Source organism: Eubalaena glacialis, chromosome 2 (assembly GCF_028564815.1).
Source record: "Eubalaena glacialis isolate mEubGla1 chromosome 2, mEubGla1.1.hap2.+ XY, whole genome shotgun sequence".
Lineage (NCBI taxonomy): Eukaryota > Metazoa > Chordata > Mammalia > Artiodactyla > Balaenidae > Eubalaena > Eubalaena glacialis.
Genome location: NC_083717.1, coordinates 62,602,848 through 62,630,362, shown reverse-complemented (window position 1 = coordinate 62,630,362; position 27,515 = coordinate 62,602,848). Strand labels below are relative to the sequence as shown.

General features: G+C 48.4%; 2 protein-coding genes across 2 annotated transcripts in view; one reads left to right on the top strand and one right to left on the bottom strand.

The window, feature by feature from the left end:
• The window catches only part of CCDC33 (coiled-coil domain containing 33), a 115,893-nt gene extending 114,256 nt beyond the window's left edge, over window positions 1–1,637 (top strand). The window contains 2 exon segments of the mRNA XM_061181429.1: window positions 531–644; window positions 1,524–1,637. Coding sequence (XP_061037412.1) covers window positions 531–644; window positions 1,524–1,637 — 228 coding nt within the window.
• A 1,962-nt stretch (window positions 1,638–3,599) lies between these two features.
• LOC133085059 (cholesterol side-chain cleavage enzyme, mitochondrial) lies at window positions 3,600–16,430 on the bottom strand. The gene is made up of 9 exons (XM_061181920.1): window positions 16,162–16,430; window positions 12,480–12,635; window positions 10,594–10,793; window positions 9,384–9,587; window positions 8,294–8,451; window positions 5,168–5,334; window positions 4,814–4,892; window positions 4,105–4,302; window positions 3,600–3,731 (listed from the first exon to the last, which is right to left on the bottom strand). The coding sequence occupies exons 1-9, from the start codon at window positions 16,428–16,430 to the stop codon at window positions 3,600–3,602; spliced, it is 1,563 nt and encodes a 520-aa protein (XP_061037903.1).
• Window positions 16,431–27,515: the final 11,085 nt, after the last annotated feature.

Below are 27,515 nucleotides of genomic sequence, written 5' to 3'. Positions count from 1 at the left end.
TGTGTTTGAAAAGGATCAGGGCTCTATGTGTGAGGGGGGTCAGGACTCAATTTTTGACCAGGGTTGGGGCTCCCTGTATTTGGAGTGTCAGGGCTCCCTGTTTAACCATGTTTGGACTCAGTGGGTACGGCGGGTCGGGGCTCAGTCTGCATCCAGGGTCAGGGCTCCCTTTGTGACCAGGGCCAAGGCTGCACGTTTGAGAAGGGTTGGGGCTCATCGTGACCAGTGTTGAAGCTCCGTGGTTGAGGACTGACGGGACTCCGCGTGTCAGGAGGGTCAGGGCTCATTGTGACCAGTGTTGGAGCTCCATATGTTGGTGGAACTCAGAGAGGGTCCATCAGTCATATTCAAACTGTCGCTTGGTCCACCCACCCTTGTTATCCTGAGGTCTCTTGGGAAGGTAGCAAGCCCACGTTGCCCAGGGTTTTGCTTTCTGCTCAGAGAGCAGGCTGAGGTTTGGGCTGTCCCAGCTCTCAGGGATGGGCGCTGCTGCCCAGTGGTTCTCCAGCTGTGTCTCTTCATGTCTATAGTTAGAGGACTCAGCTCGACGCTGGGGACGAGAGAAGCAGGACTTGGCCACACGGCTGCAGGAGCAAGAGTATGGCTTGAGGCCCCCTTCCAACACGATCATCACACATGAGTCCGTGAGTGATCCCTCTGGAGGAGCTCTGTGGGGTTCGGGGTGTGGGTCTGGCAGCCACCCCACCCCCGAGTCACCGGACCTTGTGAAAACCTGTCCAGGGGGCCCTGCTCCCTGGCTGGTAGTCAGAAGACCTGGGCTCAACTTCTGCTCAGTTACCAGCCGAAGCCCCTGCCCCATCTCAATCCCCCGCCTGTCTAAGGGGAATAGAGAACCCTGCCAAGACACCCCCTCCCCTTCGGGTGGTGATGAGTATCAAAAAGGAGGGGCTGTGGTTGACAGTTTGCCCACAGGGGCATTTCTCGAATGCTATGGCACTGGCTGTACTTTAGGACTGGATTTGCTCATGGGTAGAGTAGCTGTGGCCCCCTCTCCACTCCACAGTGCCTAAGATTCTCCCATGAACACGCACTTCTTGGGCCACTGCAGTGCTGCAGACCTGCCAGAGGTGGGGGCATGTTGCCAGAGAGAAACACTGCCAGCTGCCCAAGAACAAATAGGCTTATTCACAACTGTCCCTCAAGCTCAGCCCTGGGCCACCCAACCCCCCAAAGCAAACCCCCTGATTGCTGCCGCTCTTGAACCATCAGTACTCTGCTCATTTCCAGCCTGCTGGAAAGGCCTGAAAGGGATGGGGGAACTGGGAGGAACACAGGGCTACCTTTGCAAACTCACCCGCTGAGCCCTGGAGACTTTGGCAGAAATTAGGTATGACCTGCTGTGGTGAAATGAGTTTGGAAATCTTTGAGAAGTCATGGCCTGCTGGATTTTGGGTCCTCTGAGGCATGACTTGCCAGGCAAGATGCATTTTATTGAGTCACTCCGCTGGGGGCAGGGGCAGGGGCAGGGGCATACTCACTTCCTCTTGCTTTGCCCACCACAGAACCCCTCCACCCTCTCCAAGAACCAAAGGCGACCCTCCAAGCTGGACCCCTTGATGCCCAGCTCATAGACTAAGCTCAACAAGCTCTCTAAATCCCAGCAGACTGAGTCCTAGCAGACCTCGGTCTTGGAGCAGGCCTCCCTCTCTGTGTACTGAGGTGTCTCAGCCCCACTCCCTAAAATGACTTTAATAAACGCTGTAGGTCAGTGAGCATGCACCTCTTTCATTGAGCAGGGCAGCCTGGGGTGCCTTAGCTTCCTCCTTCCAGACCCCACTGTGGGCCTGGGTCCTCTGCTGTAGCCCTGTAGCCTCCTGCCTGTCCCAGGAGCTACCATCTTTGGAGAGCCAAAGGCCTTAGTGGACCCCAGACAGGGGGCGGGTGGGGATGGGGGAGAAGAGGCCTTCCAAAGCAGGATCCAGGGAGACAAGGCCTGTCCAGACCTCTGGAAGAAATGAGACCACCAGAGGCCAGCTGTTGTGAGAGGCTGGAACTTCCTACCTGCACCCAAACATCTATCATATCTGAAATTCCTTTTTTCAAGTTTGGTTTATCTGTTTCTTGGGAAGCGAAAGACTTGAAACCTGCCTGTAACAATCAGTTACATGTTAGTATGAAATACCCCATTTGCCAGGGCTAGGCTGAGCTGGGAATATTGTGTCTAAATGTGTCTAGGGACAGAAAAGCAGATAGGGCCAGAAGAAAGAGCCCTCCACTGAGAGTTAGGAGGCCTGGCTTCTGGCTACAAGCATGCTGTGTGACCTTGGGTGACTCAAGCAACCTCCCTGGGCTTCAGTTGCCCCATCTATCCCCAAAGAGCTTAACATCCTTGACAGTAAGGCCCTTTCCAACACTAACATTTCCAAGCAAAGATGATTCAAGCCTGGAGAAAGGAAAGGAAGCAGGAAGGAGAGAGAAAGACAACAAGGAAGAGGATTGTGATGAGGAAAAGCAGAAAGGCTCCAAGAATGGATTCAGAACCTGCAGATCCTGGGAGAAGAGGCCAAGCCAGCTGGGCTGCTGTCCCTAGCGGCACTAGCCCCCCCGTCTACCTGAAGAACTTAGACTTGGGTAGCCAAGGGCCAGGAAGGATCAGGTACCTGGTCAAGTCAGGAGTCATGAAGCTCAGAGGGGGTTAAGGTGGCCAAAATTGGGACCATTGTCAGGCAGTCCAAATAATGCACCAAAGACTCTGCCCCAGTCTCCCTGCCTAATGCCCAGAGCTTGGACAAGAGGGCACGTCCCACTGGAGCAGGAAGTTAAGGCCTGGGGAAGCCCAGAGAAGGGTCAGGTGGGGTAGAGGAAGCATGCTGTCCTCTCGTCCCCAGGGTCGGTCACCTCACGCCAGCCCCTCACCCACAGTCTCTTCACCACATCGTCCCTGGACATGCCCAAGACTCTGGCTGGACCTTGGCAGGAAGTCCTCATGACCCCGCAGGGAATTCCCACCCAGGGCTCAGCCAAGCAGAGCCCTATACGAGCCTCCTGATAGGTGGGCCTGCCCTGGTAGCCAAGATTGGCCCACACCTCTCAGGCTGCCCTGTACTCTCAGCAGAACTCTGCCAAGTTCTTTGTCCCTCTGCCTGCTGCGCCAGTAGCTCCTGGTGCAGCGGCAATAGCCGTCCACCAACTCTGCCTCACACCCAACCGGGACAGCAGGGAGGTTGATCCTGCTGGCTCCTGAGCTGCTGTAGGTGGGTGGGTCCCAGCAGAAACGGTGTCAAGTGCAGCTGCCTTGGGTTCCCCATTCATGCTCAGATCTATTTGCTGATCTGGGTCAGGGAGCATCTCTACAGGAGTGATGGATACCTTAGGGGTCAGATGGAAATGAAAACACTTTACAGAGTTCAGCCGTTTATTGCCTTCATGGGATGGGAGAAGAGGGGGAAGAGGTGGGGTGTGAGAGGGGTGCCTCGGCTGAGCGCCAACTCCATCTGGTCAGAGCTGGCCAGAAAGGAGCAGGGGTGGGGACCAAGCACTGGAGATGCGGACACTTCCATGGGCCCCACCCCCTCGGGCCGTCCTCCCACACCCCTGCTAGCCTGATTGACGGGAAGGGCAGTGCCCACCCTCTCCAATCACGCCTGGGGTGGGTCCTGGTTGAAGGGCTGGAAGACAAGGAAGATGGGCTTGTCGGGCATCAGGATGAGGTTGAATATGGTGTCCACATCACTGAGATGCTGCAGTTCAACCTTGAAGTTCTCCAGAATCTGAGAAGGAGGGGTGGTGGGCTTAGGAGAGAGGCAGGGAGGGTCTGTCTCCCCCAGGCCAGCCTTATTCACCTGTGAGCAGTGCCTGTTGAGTGTGATCTGAGAGGCTCCAAGGGGTCTACTGCCAGCTCCTACTGAACCCTGCGCAGAGCCTGAACACGCCACTAGTGCTTTGTCCCCTTGGTTCGGGCTTTCACTTTGGTTTCTACAAAACCTTTCCCACCCCACCCCCATCCCATCACCACTGTGGGGAACATATGACCAGGGAGCACCAGTGGGTGGTGAGTGGATGTCCCCAGAGAGGAGACAGCAGGGAATTGTGGAGGAGGGGAGACAAAGTAATGGGAGACAGATGTCCCCAGGCTTGACTCACATGGATGAGGAAGAGGGTCATCTCGAGCTCAGCAATCCGCCGGCCCACACACTGCCGTACACCCCAGCCAAAGCCCAGGTTCCGGAAGTGGATGAGGTCCCTGTCTTTACCCAGCCACCTGGTTGGGTCAAACTTGTCCGGATTCGAGAAGAAGGCAGGGTCTCGGCCCATGGCATAGATGGCCACTTGCACCAATGTCTGGGGGCACAGTGAGCAGAGGTCTGAGTAAGCCTCACCTCCTCACAGCCAGGAGCATTACCCAGCATCTGCACTCCCAGTCCCCAGCCTGGCTACCCAGCTGTGCAGCACAGGACGCTGCCCACTGTGTGACCTTGAACGAGGCCTCCCCCCCCTTCCCTGAGCCTCGCCCATCAAATGGGCGTGACTGAAGACACTAGGCCAGGCACGGCCCAAGGGATTGTCCTGCCCCTTTCCTCAGCGCCAGAGGGTCCCCAGAGACCCAGGCAGCCAGTGGGATCTCCCTCCTAACCCTACACTCCAGCAACATTCCAAAGACCATCACCCACTGTGTCCACCACCTCTGCCCTTCATTCGGACTTGGACCACTGCCACCAAGGACCCCACCAGCCAGCTCCAGGAAGAAAGGCAGGACAGAAGCCCCCATCGCCCCCATCTGTACACAACTGCAATCTGCCCCTGGTCTCGTCTGTCTGACTGACAGAGCCTGCAGCCCTCCTGCTGCACCTACCTTGGCAGGAATCATGTAATCTCGAAGAACCAAGTCATTTGCGAGGTATCTCTGTAGGGTCACGGAGATGGGGTGGAGTCTGCCAGTGAAAAGCATTCAGAAACTGATGCTCTAAGGCCTGGACAAAGCCCTGCACCTAGCATGGCATCTCAGCCCCAGCTGCAGCACACTGGAGGACCTGGAGGCAGGACCCTTCTCCCTATTCCCAGCTATCTTCCCCAGACTTCCCACTTCCTGCTACCAGTCTCCTCCACCAGCCCATTCTTGTAACCCTGTGCGCAGGCACCACCCTGACCCTGCCCAGGGATTTGTGGGAGGTGGGGGGAGGACAGGCATAGGTGTGGGTGGGCTTGCCTCAGTGTCTCCTTGATACTAGCTTTGAGGAGCGGGACCAATTGCAGCATCTTGCTTATGTCTCCCTGGGCCTGGCGCCGGGCATTCAGGACCTCCTCTCGCAGCATGTCCTGCACATTCAGGCTGCGTGCCATCTCATACAAGTGCCATTGCAATGTCATGGATGTCTGGCAGGGAGTGTGAGGGTACAGAAAACCAAGAGGACAGGTCACTCCTGGGGCACCTAGACCCAGGCTAAATTTTCGTTGCCAAACACCTCTCCCCACCCTTCTCCCAGTATCCAGAAACCACCATCCACAAAAAACAAAACACAATTCAGAAGGCAAATGTCCAAGAAGACTTTCTTGTGGCCCAGGCAGGAAAGTTTGGGGCAGCACTTGTCCCTGCCCTCCCCCTCATGTCACCAGAGTCCACCCATCTCCCCAGCCAGCAGAGGGTCATCCACATAGCTAATGTCTTCTTCCAAAGGACTCCAGAGGCCCTAAGAGGCCAAATCCTACTTCTGTAATGGTTGTACTCCTGAATGATTGCCATTCATCTTGAAATGCCTGTTAAATGACCAGCCCTCTCCCCAGTAGAACTTCCCCCTGAACTTAGCATCTGCCTATAGCAGCATAGCATAAAGTGAGGCTCAAAAATGCTGAAACCAGAACAACCAGACCTGTTTTCTATCAGTATTGCAATTAGCACGTGGTATATACTGAGATTAACCAGCTAATCTCAGTATTAGCCCAAGGTCGTGACTGTTAACTTTCACTGAAGGTATGAGTGACCCTCATCAAGCCCCACAGTTCAGATTCCTCAGTGGTGGGACCCTGGGCTGGAACAGCCCTCTGCCCTAGGGCTAGGACATGAGTTGTTGGCATATTATCTAACCAAGGACCATATTTTGGTCCAAGAGGTTTGGACACGCTCCTTCTTCCTTCCAGCAGAAACAATTGTGAAAAAATGCCATCCAGTCACTTCCTGGCTTGAAATCCTTGCCTGGCTCCCTGGAGTCCCCAGATCAAGTCCAGAGGCTCTGACCGGACCCATGGACCCCCTCCAACACTTGCCTGTTGCTCCCAGCCCACCGCCACCTCTCTCCAACATGCTCTTCATGCTGCAGCCACAATGAGCTACACACAGCTCCTGAAGCCCAGAAATCTTCCTCACGCTGCTCCCTTTTCCTACAATTCCCTTCCCCAACCTAGGAAGCAAGTGTGTACTCCTTCCTCAAGGCTCAGATCAAATGCATGTATTTGTCTCAGTACTTCCAAGGCTTGACACAGAATGGGTACTCAGGAGATACTTGTTTAATAAGGTAGTCAACTAAGTTACTAGCTGTGTGACTTTGATGAAGTTCCTTAACCTCTCTGTGCCCCAGTTTCCTCATCTAAAAAAGGGTTGTTTGTGAATCCTAAATGAGTTAACACATGCGAAAAGCTTAGGACCCTGCCTGCCATATAGTACTCGCTTAATAAATGTTACTTAAGAATAATAGCTGCTTTGGTGCAGGTGAGCTTTTTTCGGAGATCTCTTCTACATGACTGACAATGAACTATATTTAAAATATGCTCAAAGGCTCCATCTGCAGCCCAGGGACGGAAACGCCTGCATTAGAGTACAATGTAAATATGATACCTGGGAAATCAAGTTATTCACCTAAGCATGACACATGCTTCTCCCCAGGCATGAAATGCTATTCCTCCTCTCTCCTCCTGGCAACAAGAGGAAAGACAAATTGATTTTACTCTATGGAACACTCTCCCTGCCCTACAAGGCCATGTTAGTCTCTCCCTTCTTCTCAGCGTTGTCAGTACCTGGTACATGCCTCATCATCCAGCCCTATAATACGGCGAGGTAGTCATCTGTGTCCGTGCTACCTCCTTGTCATGGGCTGAATTGTGTCTCTCCCAGATTCATATGTTGAAGTCCTAACCGCCAGCACCTCACAATGTGACTGTATTTGGAGATAGAGCCTTTAAAAAAAAGGTAATTAAGGTAAAATGAGGTCATGTGGGTGGGCCCTAACTGAATAGGACTGGTGTCTGTATAAGAAGAGAAGGAAGACCATGTGAAGATGTAGGAAGAAGACGGCCATCAATAAGCCAAGCAGAGGGTCCTCAGAAGAAAACAACCCTGCTGACACCTTGATCCAGAACTGCGAGACAATATATTTCTGTGGTTTAAACCACCCAGTCTGGGGTACTTTGTCATGGCAGTCCTAGCAAGCTAATATACTCTTCCTCTCTGAGCTATCTGGGAGATTGGAAGTCTACTATACTCACCTTTATAGTCTCAGTGCCCAAACCATAACTAATAACCACGAAACACTAAAGAATTAACCCTCACCATCACATTAGCTTGAGAAAGTTTAAGGTATTGGAAAAAGGGATGGCACATAAGACAGAGAAGTTTTGACTTTCAAGAACAGAAGTTTCTGGGGCTTTCCTGGTGGCGCAGTGGTTAAGAATCCGCCTGCCGATGCAGGGGACACGGGTTCGAGCCCTGGTCCGGGAAGATCCCACATGCTGCGGAGCAACTAAGCCCACGAGCCACAACTACTGAGCCCGTGTGCACTAGAGCCCGTGCTCCACAACAAGAGAAGCCACCGCAATGAGAGGCTTACGCACCGCAACGCAGAGTAGGCCCCGCTCGCCGCAACTAGAGAGAGCCCGCGCGCAGCAACGAAGACCTGACACAGCCAAAAATAAATTAATTAATTTTTTTAAAAAAAGGACTTGGCCATCCAGGACCTTTAAAAAAAATAAAGAACTGAAGTTTCTGGGGTATTGTTCGGCCTCTGGGAGACACCACAGATGATGCCTTCAGACATCAGGGGCAGCTTTTCTGAGGTCCTGCCTTCCTTTCTGACTCGGAGTGAGCTGTGCCACCCACGTGTGCCTAGTCACTCCCTCCTCAGAGGCAAAGAAAAAATGGTGGATCAGCCTCAAGGCATGCTCCATGCATGACCAGCTTGACCTCACCCTCCTAGGAGATTAGTATCTAGGAAGTAGAGTCAGGAGAGGGAGATGGACCCCACATGGACAGGGTTTCAGACAACGAGGCAGGCTGGTGGGAGGGGGCATAGGGGCACAGGAAGGGACAGGATGTGCCCCTACAGCCACCTCACTGTGTCCTCACCGTGTCCACGCCCCCTGCAAGCATCTCCGTAATGTTGGCCTTGACATCCTCAGAGAGCAGCTTGTCATTTCCCAGGAGGCGGTAGAGGATACCTGGGTAATTGGTGAACTCTCTTTTCCGTCTCAGGTCCCAGTAAAAGTTCTCGGTGTATTTTTCAGCTGTGGGGCAGGAAGAAAGAAAATAGAGTGAGGCCAGGACTTCCCTGGTGGTCCATTGGTTAAGAATCTGTGCTTCCACTGCAGGGGACACAGGTTCGATCCCTGATTGGGGAACTAAGATCCCGCCTGCTGTACCATGCGGCCAAAAAAAAAAAAAATGGAGTGAGGCTCTCTGCAGAGGGGAGGGAAGGAGCACGATCTCTTGTGGGAGGTGGTACAGGGGCTTGGGGATTCCAGAGCCCTGCACTTTCTAGGCTGCCATCTTTCTGAGCAGCCCTCTCTGCTAAATCCTCCATATCTGTTTTTTTGATTTATTGACCACAGCTCTTTGGGGTAAGTGCTATCATCCCCATTTTACAGATAAGGAAACAGAAGTCCATCTAAGATAATGACTTGCCCAAGGTCACAAGGATGTCAGGGGCAGGGGCAGGATTTGACTCCAGGCCTGGCATCTTCACCACATCCCAATCAGCCTTCTCCACCCTTTACCAATCTCTCTCACCAAAGTCCTACTCTGTCACCAAGCACAGCTGTGTCTGAAATACTGGTCCTTAACCCATGTTGGGAATCACGGGCTCCTTGGAAGAATATGATGGACCTCTTAAATCCTCTTTCTCCAGAAAAGTCTAATCATCCCCATTAGCCAGCCTTCAGCCCACCATATTCAGGGGTTTCTGGGCCTTCCTGATGCCCATCCCTGCCCACCAGAGGGTGGGTTTTCTACATGGCAAGCCAGTGCTCATTGACATAACTTGGGACAAAGAGGCAGGCTGAGATCTGGGGCTTCCTGCTGACTTTCTCTCTCCCTCTGTCTCTTTCTCCCCACTCTCCCAAACCACATCCCCGCCAACCCAGGCCTGGATTTCCCATCTCCTGAGGTAGACAGGGCTCTACTGGCCCCCACATATGGCTGCCCAGGGTACAACTCTCACCTTTATTGAAAATTATGTCCCATGCGGCTACATGGTCTCTCCAGGTCTTGGTCCTAAACATACGGAACAGGTCTGGAGGGAGGTTGAGCATGGGGACACTGGTGTGGAACATCTGGTAGACGGCATCAATGAACTTCTGGGCCTCAGGGTCCACTACTTCCTCCAGCATCCCCAGGCGCTCCCCAAACATGACATTGGTGATGGCTGCAGGGGAAGCAAGGTTGAGGAATCTCTTCCAACCTGACCATCTGAGAGCCTCTGCTTCCAGGAAACCATCCCTCCCAACACATAAGAGCCCCTGCACCCAACCTCAGCTTCCTTCAGTAAAGAAACTGAGGCCTGAGTCCCAAAGGGCTAAAATTGCAGGGCTAAGGAAAACTGTCTTTCTGGCGGCCAGTCAGGTCCTTCAGAGGGTCATGTGGCAGACCCTAAAAAGGGATCACTTGAGTGGGAAGCAGAGCCTCCAGCCCAGGCTGGGATGAAACTGCTCTGCCCCTCTTCCCCCAGCACCCCCAGCAGCCTCTCCGCTTTCCTCCTGGAAAGAGAGGTTTCTCATCTATAATTGACCAAAGTGGCTAAATACTTCCTGAAACATGTCAGATGGGTGCTTGGGGGACATCAATCCCTGGTAATTGGCCATCCAAGGCCCACTCTGTCTGGACATAAGAAGACACAACAACTCCAAGGTTTTCCTACCTCCTGGGTCAGGAATCTGAATGCTGATTTCATGCCAAACTCTGGGTACTCCAAATCTCCTGAAGTGACCACATGAGCCCCCATCAAGCCACAGGGCCTTTGCATGTGCATGTTTCCTTTGCCTACACTGTCCAACCTCCTTATTCCATCTGGATAACTCTTACACATCCTCCAATACCCTGTTTGGATTAACCCAACCCACCCCTTCCCTCCCAGACCTCAAAGGGAAAGTCTCTTCCCAGGAGAGGGAGATTTGCGGAATGAAGGGCCAAGCCAAGCCTGGCTTTTGGAGGAAAGTGGCAATAGGGACCTACATTTTAGAGACTCTTGCCCCCATAGCATGAATCAGATGCGAGCATGCAGCTCCCCCTGGGTGGCTGATGGCAGAGAATGTATTCAGCGGCTCATCTCAAGCCAATCCCGACACTTCTTCAGGGTCTGTGTTGGGTCTCTAGGTGGGACGCTGGGTTCTCCCACCCCCAAGACTGTGTCCAGGTAGGTTCAAGCCCCTTACACTCAAAGGCGAAGCGAAACAGGTCTTCCCTGATGTCCCCTGAGAACTTTCCAGAGCCCTGCTGCTTGATGCGCCTGTGCAGGACGCCGACGAAGTCCTGAGACACTGGGTTCAGCAGGGGAATGAAGTTCTTTATGGCCTCTGGAGCCATCACCTCCGTGTTCAGGACCAACCGGTCTTTCTTCCAGGCTCCTGCCTTCCTGAGAAAACATGGGCCCTCGGGCCCTCATGGTCACAAACCCCAGGCCTGGCAAACACAGAGGGGGCTGACTTGGTTCTCCCAGGAGGCTGAGCCACAGCTCAAGAGCCCAGCACTCACATCCACGTACTCCTCTGCCCTCACCTCCTCCCAGCTTCTGCCTGGCCTGGGCAGGGCAGGGGGGAGAGAAGTGGGGAGGTGTGTGACAGGAAAAAAAGAGGCTGAAGGAGAACAAAACCCCAACCCTGCTCTACTCTCTCTGCTGCTGCTGCTTCAAGCCAGGAAATCATATTCTTAGAGCCTTTAAGCAACTTTCAAACCCTCTAGTCTTTGCCTCTGCTACAGGCCTGCCCTCCTCACCACTTCCCCTTGCTCCTGGCCAATCTCACCTCCTACCATTCAAGGGCCCCTCTACATCACCTTTTCTGACCCCTGCACAGACACAATTGACCAACCTCTGCACCCCCAACACGTCGCATTACTCACATTGGTGGGGAATCTCAGGTGCCCAGAATAGGGTTAATGCCCATTCTTATTCTCAGCTTATGGCCCATTCTTGAAAATAAATCCATGCAAAGCCCTCTTTGTCATTTTGGGGCTTTGTTTGTTTACAAGAATGTTATTATAAACTCACCACCCAGCAGAAAAACTAGGAACTTGACAATAACTTACAGATGCCCACCTGGTCCTCCCACATCCTGCCTCCCCGGCTAAGGGGACCACCAACCTGAATCCCTTGTTTGCTTTTGTATACAGTTTTATCTGACCGACATGTATTTCTAAAACATACTTTTTAAAAATGTATACTTGTTTTCAACTTCTTATAAAAGGTGTCATGATTTGCTTTGTTCACTCAATTTTATATTTCTAGGTATCAGCTGTATTGTTGTGAGTCACTGAGTCTGTTCTTTTTGACTGGGGTGTGCCACTGTCATTCATTCATGCTCCTGTTGGGCATTTAAGTGGTTTCCAGGTTTTTGCTATTATGAACAACCGTGTTGCAAACATTCTAGTACATGTCCGCCTCGGGGGGCAGGATATTCTTTGGAGTATATCCTTGAGAGCAGAATGGCTGCATTATAAGCATGTGAATATTCAACTGCAAGAAGTAATGTCCAACCATTTTCCAAAGTGGTGGCATCAGTTTCCAGCCCCACTAGCAAGCTATGAGCTTGTTGCTAGAGTTCTAGTTGCTCTATATCCTCACCAACACTTGCTATGGTCACATTTTAAATTTTTGATGAGCAATTTGGTGGAAAATGGTACCTATTACATTTAAATACACTGATTTGTTCATGTTTCTCACTGTTCCTTTAGGCTATAAGGGACTCACAGTGGCAGGGCCCTGCCCTCCTTGTGACTCAGAACCCAGCACAAGAACTGGTACATAGTAGGCACTCAATAAAATGGGACTTAATGAATGAACCAGTAAATGAGATCTTTTCAAGGTCTTTAATCACTCAGTAAGATCTTCTGCCTGACCATGTCGCTGAAGGTTGGCAGGGCAGTTCACCATCCCCATCATCTGTTTTATGGAGGCAGGAAGATGACAGGGATTTGTCTAGAGGCCCCAGCTAGAAAGAAAGGGCAGGGCCCGCATGGCCCCAGCCCCTCACCCCCAGCCTCTGCCCTCGCCACAGCTGCCCATCATCTCCCTCCAGCCCCTGGGAGTTGGCCCAAGACTCACTTCAACAGGACCCCGATGGGTTTCTGGTAATACTGGTGATAGGCAACCCAGGGTGGGATGTTGTATCGTTCTGGGTTGGGTCCCTCGAACTTAAAGAGAAGGGCCACATCTTCAGGGTCGATGATATAAACTGACTCCAAATTGCCGAGCTTCTCTCTGGAGGGGCAGAGAAGGGGTGCTGTGATGTAAGGTTTGAGGAGAGCCACGCACACCCTGGGCAATCAGGACACAGGTCTCGGCTCGTCTGTAACCACCTTGTGGCTGACAGCGCAGAGCAGACAGGCCTGGGAGTGGATCCCGTTCCACAGCCTCCTCTCCGTGTGACCTAAGTCTCTTACCCTCTCTGAGTCTCAGTTTCCTCAGTGGAGATAAATGCAGTACCTGTCTTACAGGATTGCTGAAGGATAAGATGATATGAAGTCTATGGGTGTGATTCCCGTTAGACATTCTATAAGTGACAGCTTTGTGCTTATCTTATCATCACAGTGGCTCCTGCCTACCTCAGTACATCCCCAAGACTTACCCAGGGCCTTCCATGGACCATCAAGTCCTCCATGTTCATTCTTCCTGTGTGTCCACACCCTCAGCACCCTCCACCCTCTCACCCAGGCAGAGCTCAGAAACATGGCACCTTTGTGGCAGCTTGGAGTGACCCTGTACTGAAGTGACTCCATGTAGCTTGCCAGGCAGGCCAGGCACCGGGCCAGGCAATCCTTTCTAGGCTCTAGGATTGAAGTTCTGGGAGTGGCTGCCCTGCCCCCTGGAATCAGATGTCCAACAAAGTACCTTGTCGCTATTAAAATAAAACTACAGTAAAACATCAGACCCCGGGTATACATATACCTCAAAGCACTTTGCAGATAGTATTAAAGCACAGCTGTTGTGAAACAACAGAAAATTCTACTTCTCACTTGCATCTGCCTTTTGCATAAGAAAGTTAATTCAAGATACCCTTTAAAAAAAAATGGTCATGAGGAACCTAGGGGCAAGACGGGAATAAAGACGCAGACCTACTAGAGAATGCACTTGAGGACATGGGGAGGGGGAAGGGTAAGCTGGGACAAAGTTAGAGAGTGGTAGTATATATATGGACATATATACACTACCAAATGTAAAATAGCTAGCTAGTGGGAAGCAGTCGCATAGCACAGGATGATCAGCTCGGTGCTTTGTGACTAGCTAGATGGGTGGGATAGGGAGGATGGGAGGGAGGGAGACGCAAGAGGGAAGAGATATGGGGATATATGTATATGTATAACTGATTCACTTTCTTATAAAGCAGAAACTAACACACCATTGTAAAGCAATTATACTTCAATAAAAATGTTAAGGAAAAAAAGGAATTAAATATATTTATAAATTAAGTTCTTAGAGTAAAGTAGCAAAATAAAAGATACATATTTCTAAAGAAAAAAAAAAAAGATACACTTCAAGGTAAAATATCATGTAACATACAGGTATAAGCCAAATTCTCATTCCTCTCTCACCCCCCTCCCTCCCCTCTCTTCCTCCCTCTTCCTGGAGAAAGGAGAGGGAGGGGGAAGGGGGAAGGGAAGGATGGGGAGATGGAAAGAGCACTGCTTTAACCACTGACCCATAGAGCCTGGGCCTACCTTCCCCAAGTCTCCTTGGCGAGCCACGGCCTCCTTTTTTTTTTTTTTTGAATTTTATTTTTATTTTTTTATACAGCAGGTTCTTATTAGTTATCTATTTTATACATATTAGTGTATATATGTCAATCCACGGCCTCCTAGAAAATCCTCTCAGTGTTTTCCCAGCTGCCACACGACCTCAAACCACTGACTCCATTAAAAAAAAAAGCTAAGGAAAGTCCTTGAACTGCTATTGTTATTATCACTTCCACCTCTGGGAATCTAGCCCAAGGCAGCTATCTGACATCAGACAATGATGCCTGATGGATGAGAATGTTCATAGCAAAAAAATGGAAAAGGATGTTTAATAGCAAAAAAAAAAACCTAGAGTGGACTAAATGTCCACTTTAAAGAACTGGCTAAAAAAATATGCCTTATCCATACCATGGGCTACTATGCTGCCTTTTCAAATTATCTTAAAGTGAGAAAAGAGAAAAGAAGTCCTCCATACATTGCTATAGGACAACGCCAAATAGTGTATAAATATATTCACATTCTGAATGGAACATAAATATAATCAAAACTGAGATTGTATCTGATTTCAATTTTTCTAAATTGTTTGATAAAGAACAGGAACAGCCTTGTATTAAGGAAAAATTCACAAAACTTGTATTTTAAATTCTTCACATTCATTTAGAAGTTTGTTATTTCAAGGCTATAGTTAGAATAGTGACACACTGAACTGGAAGTTAGACAATCAGGGTTCCAGCCTTGGCTTTGCCCTGATGAGCCGTGTGACCTTGGTAAGACCCTTCTCCTCTCCGGGCCTCAGTTTTCCCATCTATAAATTGGGGATAATAACACCAACTTTAAGGACATGTGCCAAGGCTCAGATGAAAGTGACTCAGAAAATAGAAAGAGGCTTTATAAAATAAAGAGTTCCTACAGGAACTAGGAGAAGGAAGGAGGAGGGGAGGAAGAAGGGGATAACGAGAGAGCTCTATGAAGTGAGGTTGGGGATGGAGGCCTGGAAGAGAGAGAAAGAGACAGACAGACAGACAAGGAAGTGAGACTCAGGAGCAAACTTCTCCCAAGCCTGACATTCAGCCTGGCGGGGGGGCAGGGGGCAGGGGAGGGTGGCGGGGCGGCGCCCTGCCTCCAGCCAGCTATAAAAAAGGCACTTAAGACTACAAAAGGCATTGTGGGAGAGGGAGGAAGTGACCCTGACGAGTGAGCAGCTGGTCCCCTACACAAACTAGCCTCCTCCCCCAGCCCACCTATCCAACCAGCTAACATGTCCTACGATGCCCTTTCCCCATCTCGACACTTTCACTTAAAGTAAAAGTAAAGTATTGTCCCTCCTGGTGTCCCCTCCCTGCCCTCAACCACCACCTTCACCACCTCCCATCCCCCTCACCTATTCGCTCAGAAAAGAACCCAGGTGTGTCTTGAAGCCCACCCACCTTAGAAACTGCTAGACCAGAACAAAGGAGGCCTCCCACCAAGGGCAGCCCCCAGGCCCCACCCCCATCCCAGGGCAAGAAGGTGGGGTACACAGTGGTCAAAAGACCAAAGGCCCTTCCTCCTGGCAGTAAGCTAGGCAGATGCTTGGGGAAGAGGGGCTCCAGCCAGGCCTAGTGGAAGGGACAAAATCAGCTGCTCCAGAGCTGCACAGGGCCAAGGGGAGAGGCCAGGGCCCCAGCAGGACAAGGTTCTAGCTGAGTGACCAGGGCAAGAATCCTAACCTCTCTGAACTTCATTCTCTTCTGATAATAGGGATGATAAACTTACCTTGCAAGGTGTCCTGCGGAAAATGGATGCAGGGAGGCATTTGTCAGGGCTTGTTCTCTTAGCATTCCCACCTCCCTAAAGTTTCAAAGGGTATAGGACCTAGGGACTGTTGAGGCCTCAGGGCTGGGAAGTGAACCCACTGTCTGGGAAGGCTTATCCCTTCTCCTGCCACCCCCAGGCAGGAAGAAATAAAGTCAGAGGTGAACAAGAGCCTGGAATGGGAGGGCAGACCATGCGAGGAGAGGGGAGCACAGCAGGGCTGCCCTATCCCGCCAGCCCCCAACCTCTGCCAGGCTTACCTGTAAATGGGGCCATACTTCTGGAAGTTCTGGACATGGTGATAGTGGATTTTCTGTGAGCCCTTCTCCCTCCAGAAACGGTATAGGTTAAGCCAGCCATTGTCACCAGGGGTGGGGATCTCGTTGAAGGGGCGAGAGGTTTTAGTGGAGATGCCGGCTCCCTCTCCAGTGCCCACCCTGGGATGCCCCAGGCCCTCCCGCGGGGTGCTCAGGAGGGGCTGGCAGCCTCTGACCAGGACTGAGTGGAGGGGAAGCCCCCTGGCCAGCATGCTGCCCCTACAACTGCTCCTCCTGCAGCAGGGCCTGACGAGGTGACTCTGGCCCTGGGCCCCTGGGGCCCAGCTTATAACCACCAGCTCAAGGTTAAGCGAGAAGCTGACAAAGCGGTCAGCCTCCCTCCTCCTCCTGCTGACTCCAGCCCACATAGCCCCTCCCAGACTCGGGTACTGTAAAGAAAGAATGCTGTCCACCATTCCAGTTCTATAAAGATCAAGCCATTAGCCACTGCGGTCACCCACCTGAGGGGAACCCCTCAGTGCACCCTGAGGGAGACTTCAGGATGAAGAAAAACAGGAAGCATTTGGATTATACTGGCCCCTAGAGAGTTACGATGTATATCTAAGGAAAAATTTCCATGACCCCCGGATTCTTGCACCTTCCCCTACATAGAAAAGCACTAAAAGCATTAACTTGAGACGCCTGTTGTTTGTGATTAGCAGTAATCTTTTCATGTTAGGCTACATGGTTTTTTTCCAGCAAAAAGTTCATATAAATCGTGGCTTCTCCCTTACTTCTCTGGAGCAGACCCTCAGAGCTATCTGAAAGGCTGTCTCCTAGGCGATAGTCCTGTAGGGTAGCAACACTTGCCACCCCAAAATGTCTCTTTGGAATGCAGATTATTTCAAGATGAAAACAATCAAGGCCCAAAAGACTTGGGAAGAAACTGACCTTCCCTTTAACCGCCTGAAGAAGTTAGATAGAGGGCCTGTTTCAGGAATCACCAGAGACATCGGCAAAGAATATGGGCTACGTGTGGTGGGGGAATCTTAGAGACCAGAGGCCACCTTGCATCCCATAGTCTCTGCATGGCCAGCAAACACTTATTTACCAAACATTTGCTTTCCCATCTCCACGCCCCTTCAAAGTCCTAAACCCCTACCTCCGGCATCCTCTTTTGTCTCCAGCTGAAGATGGTGTTTATGGTGAAGGTTTCAGCCATTTTGGCGAGTTAGTTTTTCTGAGTCTCTCCCATGTATGTGTGTTATTTTTCTTTTTTAAAGATTTATTTATTTATTTATTTATTTATTTTGGATATGGACCAATTTTAAAGTCTTTATTGAATTTGTTACAATATTGCTTCTGTTTTATGTTTTGGTTTTTTTGGCCACAAGGCATGTGGGATCTTAGCTCCCCAACCAGGGATCGAACCTGCAGCCCCTGCACTGGAAGGCGAAGTCCTAACCACTGGACCACCAGGGAAGTCCCTAGGTGTGTTATTAAATTTTGTTTTATTTTCTTCTGATGAGACATCAGTCTCATGTCAATTTCATTCTTAGACCAGCCAGAAGAACCTAGAAGGGTAGAGGAAAACGTCTTCCTCCCCAACAGGTGGCAACGAGGGTGGGATGCAACTTTACTGGCTGGACGCTACTCACTCCAAAGCTGCTACAGTCAAGAGACCCTGGGATAACTGACGAAAGGCCCCAGAATGTAAGAATTCTTACTATGTCAGTCTCCCGGATCTCTGCCTTCAGGGTCTGTTGGAAACGAGACTGGTGAGTTTTTCTCTTTTCTAAAATAGATTAGCTGGAGAAAATATCTGTGGGCAGCTCCTTGGATTGGGTAACTCTTGGTTTGAAATTTGGCAGGGTACGCTTGCTTTGTTGATTCTTCTGCTCCCAGAAATGGTCACTGTTTTCCTTTGTCTCTGTTTTTAGTGTCCTTTCTCATAAGGAGGAAAACCATTCAAATGATTAGGTTTTCCTTTCATCTTGTTCTATGTCTTGAGAGCTTGGCTTGTAAACCAGTGAGAATAGTCTCTCTGGTCTCTGCCGCCTGGAAGGTGCACACATCAGTGTGCATTTGGCAGCCTGTTGAATAGACTGGGATTCTTAGCAGTCTCTTTGTCCAGCCATGCCAGCTCTCAGGGGAGTTTGTCATATAGGGTCCCAGTCCATATGGGGGCCTTTGTCATCTCAACCCTCATTGCTTTATTAGTGATGCGACAAAGGTCTTTAATTTCTTAGACTATTTTTGAGACTGAACTTTCTGGATCTTGTGAGGGCTACATCCTTTACACTATCTTGTAGGGATGCCTCTTGCATCTTATTGGTTTGAGTCACTATTAAGACCCTACTTGGCAACGGCCAGACGATGGATCCTTTAAATGGGAAAAACTTCTAAATTGATAAAATATTTTAGAGAGCTCTCATCATAAATAGCTATCTTATTGGTACCTATGAAAAGAACAAACTAAAGGATGGATACAAAGACATATAACAACTAATTTTAAGAATGCCCTAATGAGAAAAAAAACCAAAACAAAACAGTTTGGGAAGCCTTATGGAGTTTGGTATCCCACCTTCCCCTCCTAGGGAACAAGGTGGAAATTTTTAAAGGGTTATTTAAAAATAAGGTAAATAAAACAAATATTGAAAATAGTGGAGGGCTTCCCTGGTAGCACAGTGATTAAGAATCCACCTGCCAATGCAGGGGACACGGGTTCGATCTCTGGTCCGGGAAGATCCCACATATATGCTGCGGAGCAACTAAGCCCATGTGCCACAACTACTGAGCCTGCGCTCTAGAACCCGTGAGCCACAACTACTGAGCCCACGTGCCACAACTACTGAAGCCTGCGTGCCTAGAGCCCGTGCTCTGCAACAAGAGAAGCCACAACAATGAGAAGCCCATGCACTGCAACGTAGAGTAGCCCCCGCTCGCTGCAACTAGAGAAAGTCCGCGCACAGAAACGAAGACGGAACACAGCCAAAAATAAAAACAAATAAATAAATAAATTTATTTAAAAAAAAGAAAGTAGTGGAATAAAGAGAAATCGGGAAGGGAAGAGTCACTGGACTCTTCCAGCAGAATGGAAATCTTTAGATGGTTATTAAGAAATGGGATAAATAAAACAGACATTGATGGGATTGAAACAAAGATTTTAATACAGCATTACCTAACGTTGGTTGGGCCAAAGGGACCCCCTATTGATCCCCCCAAACATTAAAGGGCCCCAAACATGTCTACTCTATTTACCCCTACTTTAGAAAAATTTTAGAGGCTGGAAGAAAAAAAAATACACTGAAAAACCTGACCAGCAATTGCTTAGGGCAACAGTTAGACCAAATAATCAAGTTAAAGAGCCACAAAAGGCCCTGGGACCCTTTGCTTCCCACCTCAGTTGGGACCCAAAGCCTTTTATACAGGAGTGGATAAAACAGCCAGGGGATACAAGGAAAAATTTCCTGGGACTCCTTGTGAAACCGAGTCCCCCTAAAACCGAGTTCCCCTGCCAAGTTTATGATTAACCTCTCTATCCAAAACTTTATTCCCTTTCTTGTGCCATTCCTGTTTCCCTCAGGATTGAGGCGTATCAAAGAAAAAGGGAGATTAAAACTGAGCAGGACCCTTAGGGCCTTCCCCGTGACAAGACCCCACTGTGTCCCCCACTTCTTTTTTGTAGAAAAAACTTTAGTCTCCTAGACCTTCCCCAAGTTTCAAAGAGCAGGCAGAAGTTAATTAGAGAAGTGAAGGAATGCAGAAACAAAGGAAAAGCAGTCAATCAAGAAAAGTAATGGTAGCTTAAACAACAGTTCAGTGATAAAACAGAGTCCTAGTTCCTCCTCAAGGGCTATAGATAACAATCTGGTGCATATCTTAGAGTTGTTCTGCAGAAATTAAGACCGCCCCACACCTGGTAAAGGATGGTGACTACACGATGACCAGATGACCACGTGTAGAGCCCAGACTGGTTGGAACCAGAAGACTGATGATAAAGATTCCTGAAATATCACCCTGCTACCTCACCACCAGCCAATCAGAAGAAAGTCCACAAGCTGCAACCATCACCCCTAATGTTGCCTTTAAAAACCCTTCCCTGGGGACTTCCCTGGTGGTCCAGTGGTTAAGAATCCGCGTTCCAATGCAGGGGACGCGGGTTCGACCCCTGGTCGGGGAACTAAGATCCCACATGCCACGGGGCAACTAAGCCCGAGTGCCATAACTACTGAGCCCACGCTCCACAAACTACAGAGCAGAGCCTCCGCTCTGGAGCCCCTGCACCACAACTACAGAGCCCACGTGCTCTGGAGCCCACGCGCCACAATTAGAGAGCCTGTGTGCTGCAACGAAGATCCCATGTGCCACAACTAAGACCTGATGCAGCCAAAAAAAAAAATACCCTTCCCTGAAAGCCACAGGGGGGTTCAGGTGTTTTGAGCATAAGCTGTCCATTCTCATTGCTTAGTGTCCTGCAATAAACGCTGTACTTTCTTTCACCACAACCCGATGTCAGTAAATTGGCTTTGCCATGGAGTCGGGCAAGTGGACCCAAATTCGATTTGGTATCAGGGGTAAGATAAAGACTTGCTGATGGGGTCCTAATGGAGGCTATGGTTAAAGGTATAAGAGTTAACAGAATTGGGATGAAAGTTTATAAGGAAATTGGTGTATCTGAATGGGCTTTTTGTAATATGGTTGCATCTCTTTTGCCTGATTGTATTGTGAGGATAGAAATTGTGTCTCACTGGGGAACGCTTCCCCCACCTGGTATTTTAAGACAGGGCATAGAAATCCAACCTTCAGGCAATGTTAACTGAACATGCTATAGAAACCATTAGGGTTGCCTGAACCCACACAGTGTGAGGTAAAACCTGGGGACTAATATTCAGGTGCTAACATGAGCAATAGTGGAAGATTTTTGCCTCTACGGTGAACTGGTCTGGGGTTGACTTGTGCGCTTAGAAAGAGGGTCTTTGTTGAATGCCTCGTGCAAACTTTTGAAGGCATGATACACTGAACCCTGAAGTTGTAGAACATAAAAATCCTTTGATTTCTAGTTTAGTTGGAAATCTCGCTGATACAAAGAAGCAAATTAAAGAAAATGTAGTTGGGCAAATGAATCTTTTGATATCATTTAGACAGCAGCCCAGTTCTTTAGGGAATTGAAAGCAACTGTCTTTGTCTTGCAAAACTTACAAAATCAGAAATATAAATACAGCACGCAATAGCCTGAGACTGAGCCTAGTTAACTTGATCAGGTAGAACTTGAAACCAAAGGAAAAAAGAGGAAAAGGGGCCTTTTAAAAACTACAAACTGCTGGAAAGGCTCCCTTATCCAAAATCTAGTTCACAGCCTGATTCTAGTTCATGCCTGATTCATGACTAAAATTTTTAAATGAAAGCTATGAGGTCTCTGGTTGTGTCTGTCTATAGGTCTCAATGTGTATATTATTGGTGTGGTATTTTTCTACCTCTTGATAGTATTGCCAAAATTAATTTGTAAAAGAGCTTTATTTAATTGGCTTAAAAGTAATCACTTATAAATGAAATATTTCTAAATCTCAAAAGTGTAATAGAAACGAACCCAAATGTTTTTCAAGTTCATGTGATGTAGGACTACTCTTTAGTAAATAAAAGCAAATTTTAAATTATTGGTTTAATTTAAATAGGCATGTCTTAATGTTATCATCATTAAACTTAAAACTTAAAACTTTTATTCTACCCAGGTTTACCAAAAGTCAAATAAGTTTATGTTATCTCTGTTACAAAATTTGTCAGCAAGAAAAATAGCTTGGGATGATGGGTGATTTAAGAGAGGAAAAAAACAGTGTTTCAGCAGAAACTATAACACAACGGTTGTGGATATTAGATTCTAGTTCTGTTTATCATCTTTGAGGTTTTGTTTTTCTATCAGTAAACTGGACTGTATCCTGAATTCTTATAGTTTCCTCAAAGATTTGACTACAACGCTCTAAACTTTTCCAATTTTTCTCCTACTTTGACTTGGAATCATTGAGAACTAAAACTGCACTTTTCTGAAGCCCTGCAAACTAAAGTTAGATGACTTGATAGAAACTTCAGAGAAATCACCACAATAGCTCATGTTTAGACAATTTTCATTTCTGTTGTTTGGGCCACTCAGGAGGCTTACCTAAATACCTGACAACATCATCAGAGACATTTCAAACTTCAAAAGGTGCTTCGACCCTGATGTCTAGAAGTCTTCTTGACTGGCAGCTCTCAGGACTCAGACACTGGGCTTGTAATTTGCTCCAATCCTTAATGCCTCTTATTAAATACCCGATTGCTTGCACCTCATAGGCCTAACTTTGAGAATCCCCCTGTATCACCATTTCCTAAAATGAATTTAACTGACCTGCTGTCAGGGCTAAGAGAGCGGTTTAAGGCAGTGGAACAATCCACCAACTCAGCCTCTAGACGGTGAAAATTCTTAAAAAGTTTCAAAGGCAGGACTGTAAGGAAGCAAAACTTGCCACCCCAAAATGTCTCTTTGGAATGCAGATTATTTCAAGATGAGAACAATCAAAAGACTCAGGAAGAAACTTTTGACCTTCTCCCTAACCGCCTAAAGAAGTTAGATAGAGGGCCTGTTTCAGGAATCACCAGAGACATCGGCAAAGAATATGGGCTACGTGTGGTGAGGGAAATTCTTAGAGACCAGAGACCACTCTGCATCCCATAGTCTCTGCATGGCCAGCAAACATTTATTTACCAAACATTTGCTTTCCCATCTCCACGTCCCTTCAAAGTCCTAAACCCCTACCTCCGGCATCCTCTTTTGTCTCCAGCTGAAGATGGTGTTTACGGTGAAGGTTTCAGCCATTTTGATGAGTTACTCAGTTCTTCTGAGTCTTTCCCCTGTATTCATGTTACTAAATTTTGTTTTATTTTCTCCTGTTAATCTGTCTCATGTCAACTTCATTCCTAGACCAGCCAGAAGAAACTAGAAAGGTAAAGGAAAATGTTTTCCTCCTGACAGGCCTCAGTAAGTCCCCAAATAAAACTGAAACCCACTGCTCTGACGTTGTGCATTTTTTTCAGTTGATAGTACCAAGGCTTGGTCTGGATTTCCTGCAGTCAGAGAGGCTCCCCAAAGCACAAAGAGACCCCTCTGTCTCTATCCTCAGTGCCAGCCCCAGTGGGCCCTTGAAATGGTATGGATTTGTGCCAGTCCTCTACTGGGGCCTCCTGCTAACCCCTGCTCCGGGACGCATTGAAACTGAGTCCCCCTAAAACTGAGTTCCCTTACCGAGTTTATGATTAATCTCTCTATCCAAAACTTTATTCCCTTTCTCATCCCCTCTGACCTCAATCCTGTGCTAACTGTGCTAACCAGAGTCAGATGACTAAAATTGTTGCTGTCGATAACATCGTTAATGTACTAAAATTGCTGCTGTAGCCATCATCATCAATGTACAAGCTCAGGTTGTTTCTCCAGGACAAGATGAGCTAACAGACCCCCAAGCCATGGACTGCTTGGCCAGAGATCGTAAACCAGAGACATCCTGACTCCTATGATTAAGAAATGTCACAGAAATATCACAAGACCGTGATTAACCCCAACTTCTTTGTTCTTCCCCTAGGTAGTGACATGGAGAGGCAGCACCATGTGGAAGGTATCTGGCACCCATGGTGGCAGAGACCTCCAGCCTGGGCCAGCTGCAGCATGTGAGCCCTGTGGGGTCAGTGGGTGGCCACCAAGGCATCCCTGGATGTGATTCAACTGATGTTCCTGACACCATGGCATCCAAGCCTGATTATCTACCTTCCCGGAGATTTTGTGAACTATATAGTATCCCTTGATAAATTCCTTCCCTGAGAAGTATTAGCTAGAGTGAATTCTGTTCTTGACAACTAAGATCGCTCAATGAATCAATAGTAAACAACTATTATATTGCTAAAAGTCCATCACACTTCTACATGACAAACATCGTTTGCAACTAAATTAATACAGCTAAGATGGATCATTATGTACCATCCTACTTTTAATTTAAACCCTATAGACTCATTATGGGGACATTCTGGGAACCAAAGAGAGGAAGTCTCATAACAAAGTGGTGTTTGATGGAAACAAATAGGTTTGTTATGGGGACTGCCACTGTAATACCTGTCATTCCATCACCCCGAGATAAACATAAACCATATGTCGACTGAAAAAAAATGCACAATGTGAGAACTGTGAGTTTCAGTTTTATTGGGGGACTTACTGAGGAATATAGCCCAGGAGACAGCCTCTCAGATAGCTCTGAGGAACTGATCCAAAGAGGTAAGAGGGGAGGTCAGTATATACATGATTTTGGAGAAGGGGTACGTGCAGTCAAACACACATCTCGGTAGAAAGTTACTGTTAGTCACAAGGAACCGATATCTCAGTAAATTATTTTAATGCTTTTCTAAGTATGAGAAGATGCAAGAATCTGGGTTCAGACAATTTTCTCCTGAAAATATCTAACTTCTGAGGGCCTGTTCTACCTGTTTCCCCAGAGCACAGAGTGCTTCATTCCTTCATTCCTGCATTCCTTTTAGGGTAAACTGTAGGTGGAACTTGATGGTGGGCATACATTTTGATGTATTTCCCTTAGTCCTTGTTTCCTGGATCCTGTGTCTCTCCTGTTTTCGGTACCTTACTTAGAAAGAATGCATGAAATGTAAAATGTTGGGATCCTGCTTATCTGACAATGTCTTTATTCTACCCTCACCCTGATTGAAAGTTTAGCTGGATATAGAATTCTGGAACTGCTGCTGAAAAGTCCAAATCCATTCTAATTCCTGAGCCTTCACGTTTGTCTTTTTTCCCCGCCTCCAGTTGCTCATAGGACCTTCTCTTTATTTTGGCTGCTTCAAATTTCACAATGCATCTTGTCACGTTAGTTCTTGGGCTGGTTACTTGGTGAGCCCTTTTATTTATTTATTTTATTTTATTTTATTTATTTATTTACTTGGCTGCGTCGGGTCTTAGTTGCAGCACACAGGCTCTTCATTGTGGCGGGCGGGCTCTCTAGTTGTGGCACACGGGTTCAGTAATTGCAGCACACAGGCTTAGTTGCCCTGTGGCATGTGGGATCTTAGTTCCCTGACCAGGGATCAAACCTGCTTCCCCTGCATTGGAAGGCAGATTCTTAACCACTGGACCACCAGGGAAGTCCCAGTAAGCCCTTTTAATCTGGAAACTCATGTCCTCAAATTCCTGGACATTTTCTTGTATAATTTATTTCATAATTTCTCCCTTTTATTTTCTCTTTTCTCTATTTCTAGAACTCCTAGTAGTTATATGTGAACCTCCTGGATTTATCTTTTTTTTTCTTTTCTCTCCTGTATTACATTTCTTGGTCTCTTCATTCCACCTAATGAGGGACACCCTACTTCAGCTTCCAGCCCCTCTGTTGCAATTTTTATTTCCACTATCCATTGTATAGTTTCCTAGGGCCGTTTCCTGTATCTGCATTTGGACACAATATGGACATGACAGCTTCTCAAACCTCTGAAGATATTAATCATAGGGTTGTTTTTCTTAAGTTTTTTTGTTTTCAGTTTTCTTTTGTTCTCTGTATCATCTCTGTTTCCTCTGAGTTCCTTTTTCTATTTGTTTTGGTCCCTACCTTTCATGTTAGAAGTTTCCTCATATGCCTACTAATTTTTGGCAGATCCCTAGTTGTCCTGCGTGGACTCCAAATTTAACAGTCAGGACCCAAAAGGCTGACCAGTTTGGAGCAGGTGAGCAGGACTTGCCCAGCTGTGGCTTTGGGGCAAGATCATCAGAGAGGACTCTGACAGATCCCCAATGTCAGCGGCTGTATGACTTTTCGCTTAGGCTGATCATTTTCCCTAAGGAAGTATCTTGTAATTTTCAGTACGAGACCTCTCACTTGCCTCACTGTGGCTGGTGTCCCCAGGCCCAGAGCCTTCCTGGTTCAATGAACCCAAGGAGCAAACCTCAACACTTTGACCCAGAAACCCTCCAGGTGTTCTGTGCACACAGCTATGATCATCACATTCATACAACCTTCTGTGCTGCCGCATCGTTACCAAAATTGTCATAAGCATTTCTCATTTATTATTAAATACTAGTGAGCTATCTCTTGGAAAAGTTGCATCACATTCTGTGAACGAGGTTATCTGTGCCTTATTCTTTTAAGTTCAAAACTCTGAGCTTCAGAGTTCAACTTGGGTGATAAGGTAGGAACAGATCATGTCAGGTCACAACCAAGGGGTGGGGGGCCTGGTACTTTTATTTATTCCCACACCTGCAGCATTCGACATCTCTATTCCAGACACTGGGCCAGGTGATGGCTTAGAGGAGGGGTCCAAGGGCCATGCAGGCCCTGCCCTCAGGGACAACACAGTTAGGGGAGGCGGTGAGAAAGCCATGAAGCAGGGAAGGCTAGAAGGACTCTGGACTCCAAAGAGGGGGATGAAGCAGGATTTTCTGGCTGAGGCTCAGTGGCCTCCATGGGCTCTCAGATGAGAATCCAGGAAAGAGGACAAAGGAGAAGCTTGCTGGTTTAATGCCAATTTCCTCCTCTCCAAGGCAACAGTTGAAGGATCAGTTCCAGAGAACAAATGAGAAGGGAATGGGAGAGGATGAAACAGGGAGGGGTTAGTTAGATCACAGCTCGGAATCAAGCCAACCAGGTTGGCTATGGTTCTGCCTCTTACCAGCTGGTGACCTGAGAAACTTATGGATCTTCACTGAGAGTGTCCACCTCGGTCAAATGAGTTACCTGACAGGGTCATCGGAAGTCAGAGAATACTGTCCTCAGAACCCTCTGCAGAAGCCTTGCACTCCAGAACCATGGGTGTGGACCTTCCCCTGGAGGAGTGAGGTGATGGGCGGAAGGAACCTGGTCAGTGCCCGAATGGGGCAGACAGGTCCAATCAGGGCACCTTTCGCTTTCCTTCTTTGGGGCAATATAAGGGAAACCTATGTAGGCAGAGAGGAGCAGAGGGAAAAGGAGAGGCCAGGGTGGGAGGCAGGGCCTGGAGTCCAGGTGCAGGGGATTGAGGGAGTGGGGGCAAAGCCGGTGGGAACAGGAAGGAGATCGGCTGCAGAGAAAGTTCTTTCTGAGTCACACCATGCCTGGCAGTGATGAGAAGGTCTCGGGGTGAGGGAGGAGAAAAACAAATTGCAAGATGGGCAGTGACTCCCTGGGCACTGTACCTCTGCCTGGGGCCCTGCCCTGTACCCCTACAAGAGGGAAGAACTCGGCCCCCAGTGAGCAGCACACAGCCTTGCTCAGCTGCCTGACACTCACCCCGCAGGCCACCCACATCTCTGTCTCATCCTGACCTCCTGGTCCATGGCTCCAGAATCCTCCACAGCCCCCTTCAAC

What these genes read in the sequence shown, in the direction of transcription:
- LOC133085059 (XM_061181920.1), bottom strand. Translation starts at nt 16,430, where the DNA reads ATGCTGGCCAGGGGGCTTCCCCTCCACTCAGTCCTGGTCAGAGGCTGC. An exon ending in ATTACATGATTCCTGCCAAG is followed by an intron (nt 4,303 to 4,813) that starts GTAGGTGCAGCA and finishes CTGTGCCCCCAG; the next exon opens with ACATTGGTGCAAGTGGCCAT. An exon ending in TGACCCTCTTCCTCATCCAT is followed by an intron (nt 3,732 to 4,104) that starts GTGAGTCAAGCC and finishes CCTCCTTCTCAG; the next exon opens with ATTCTGGAGAACTTCAAGGT.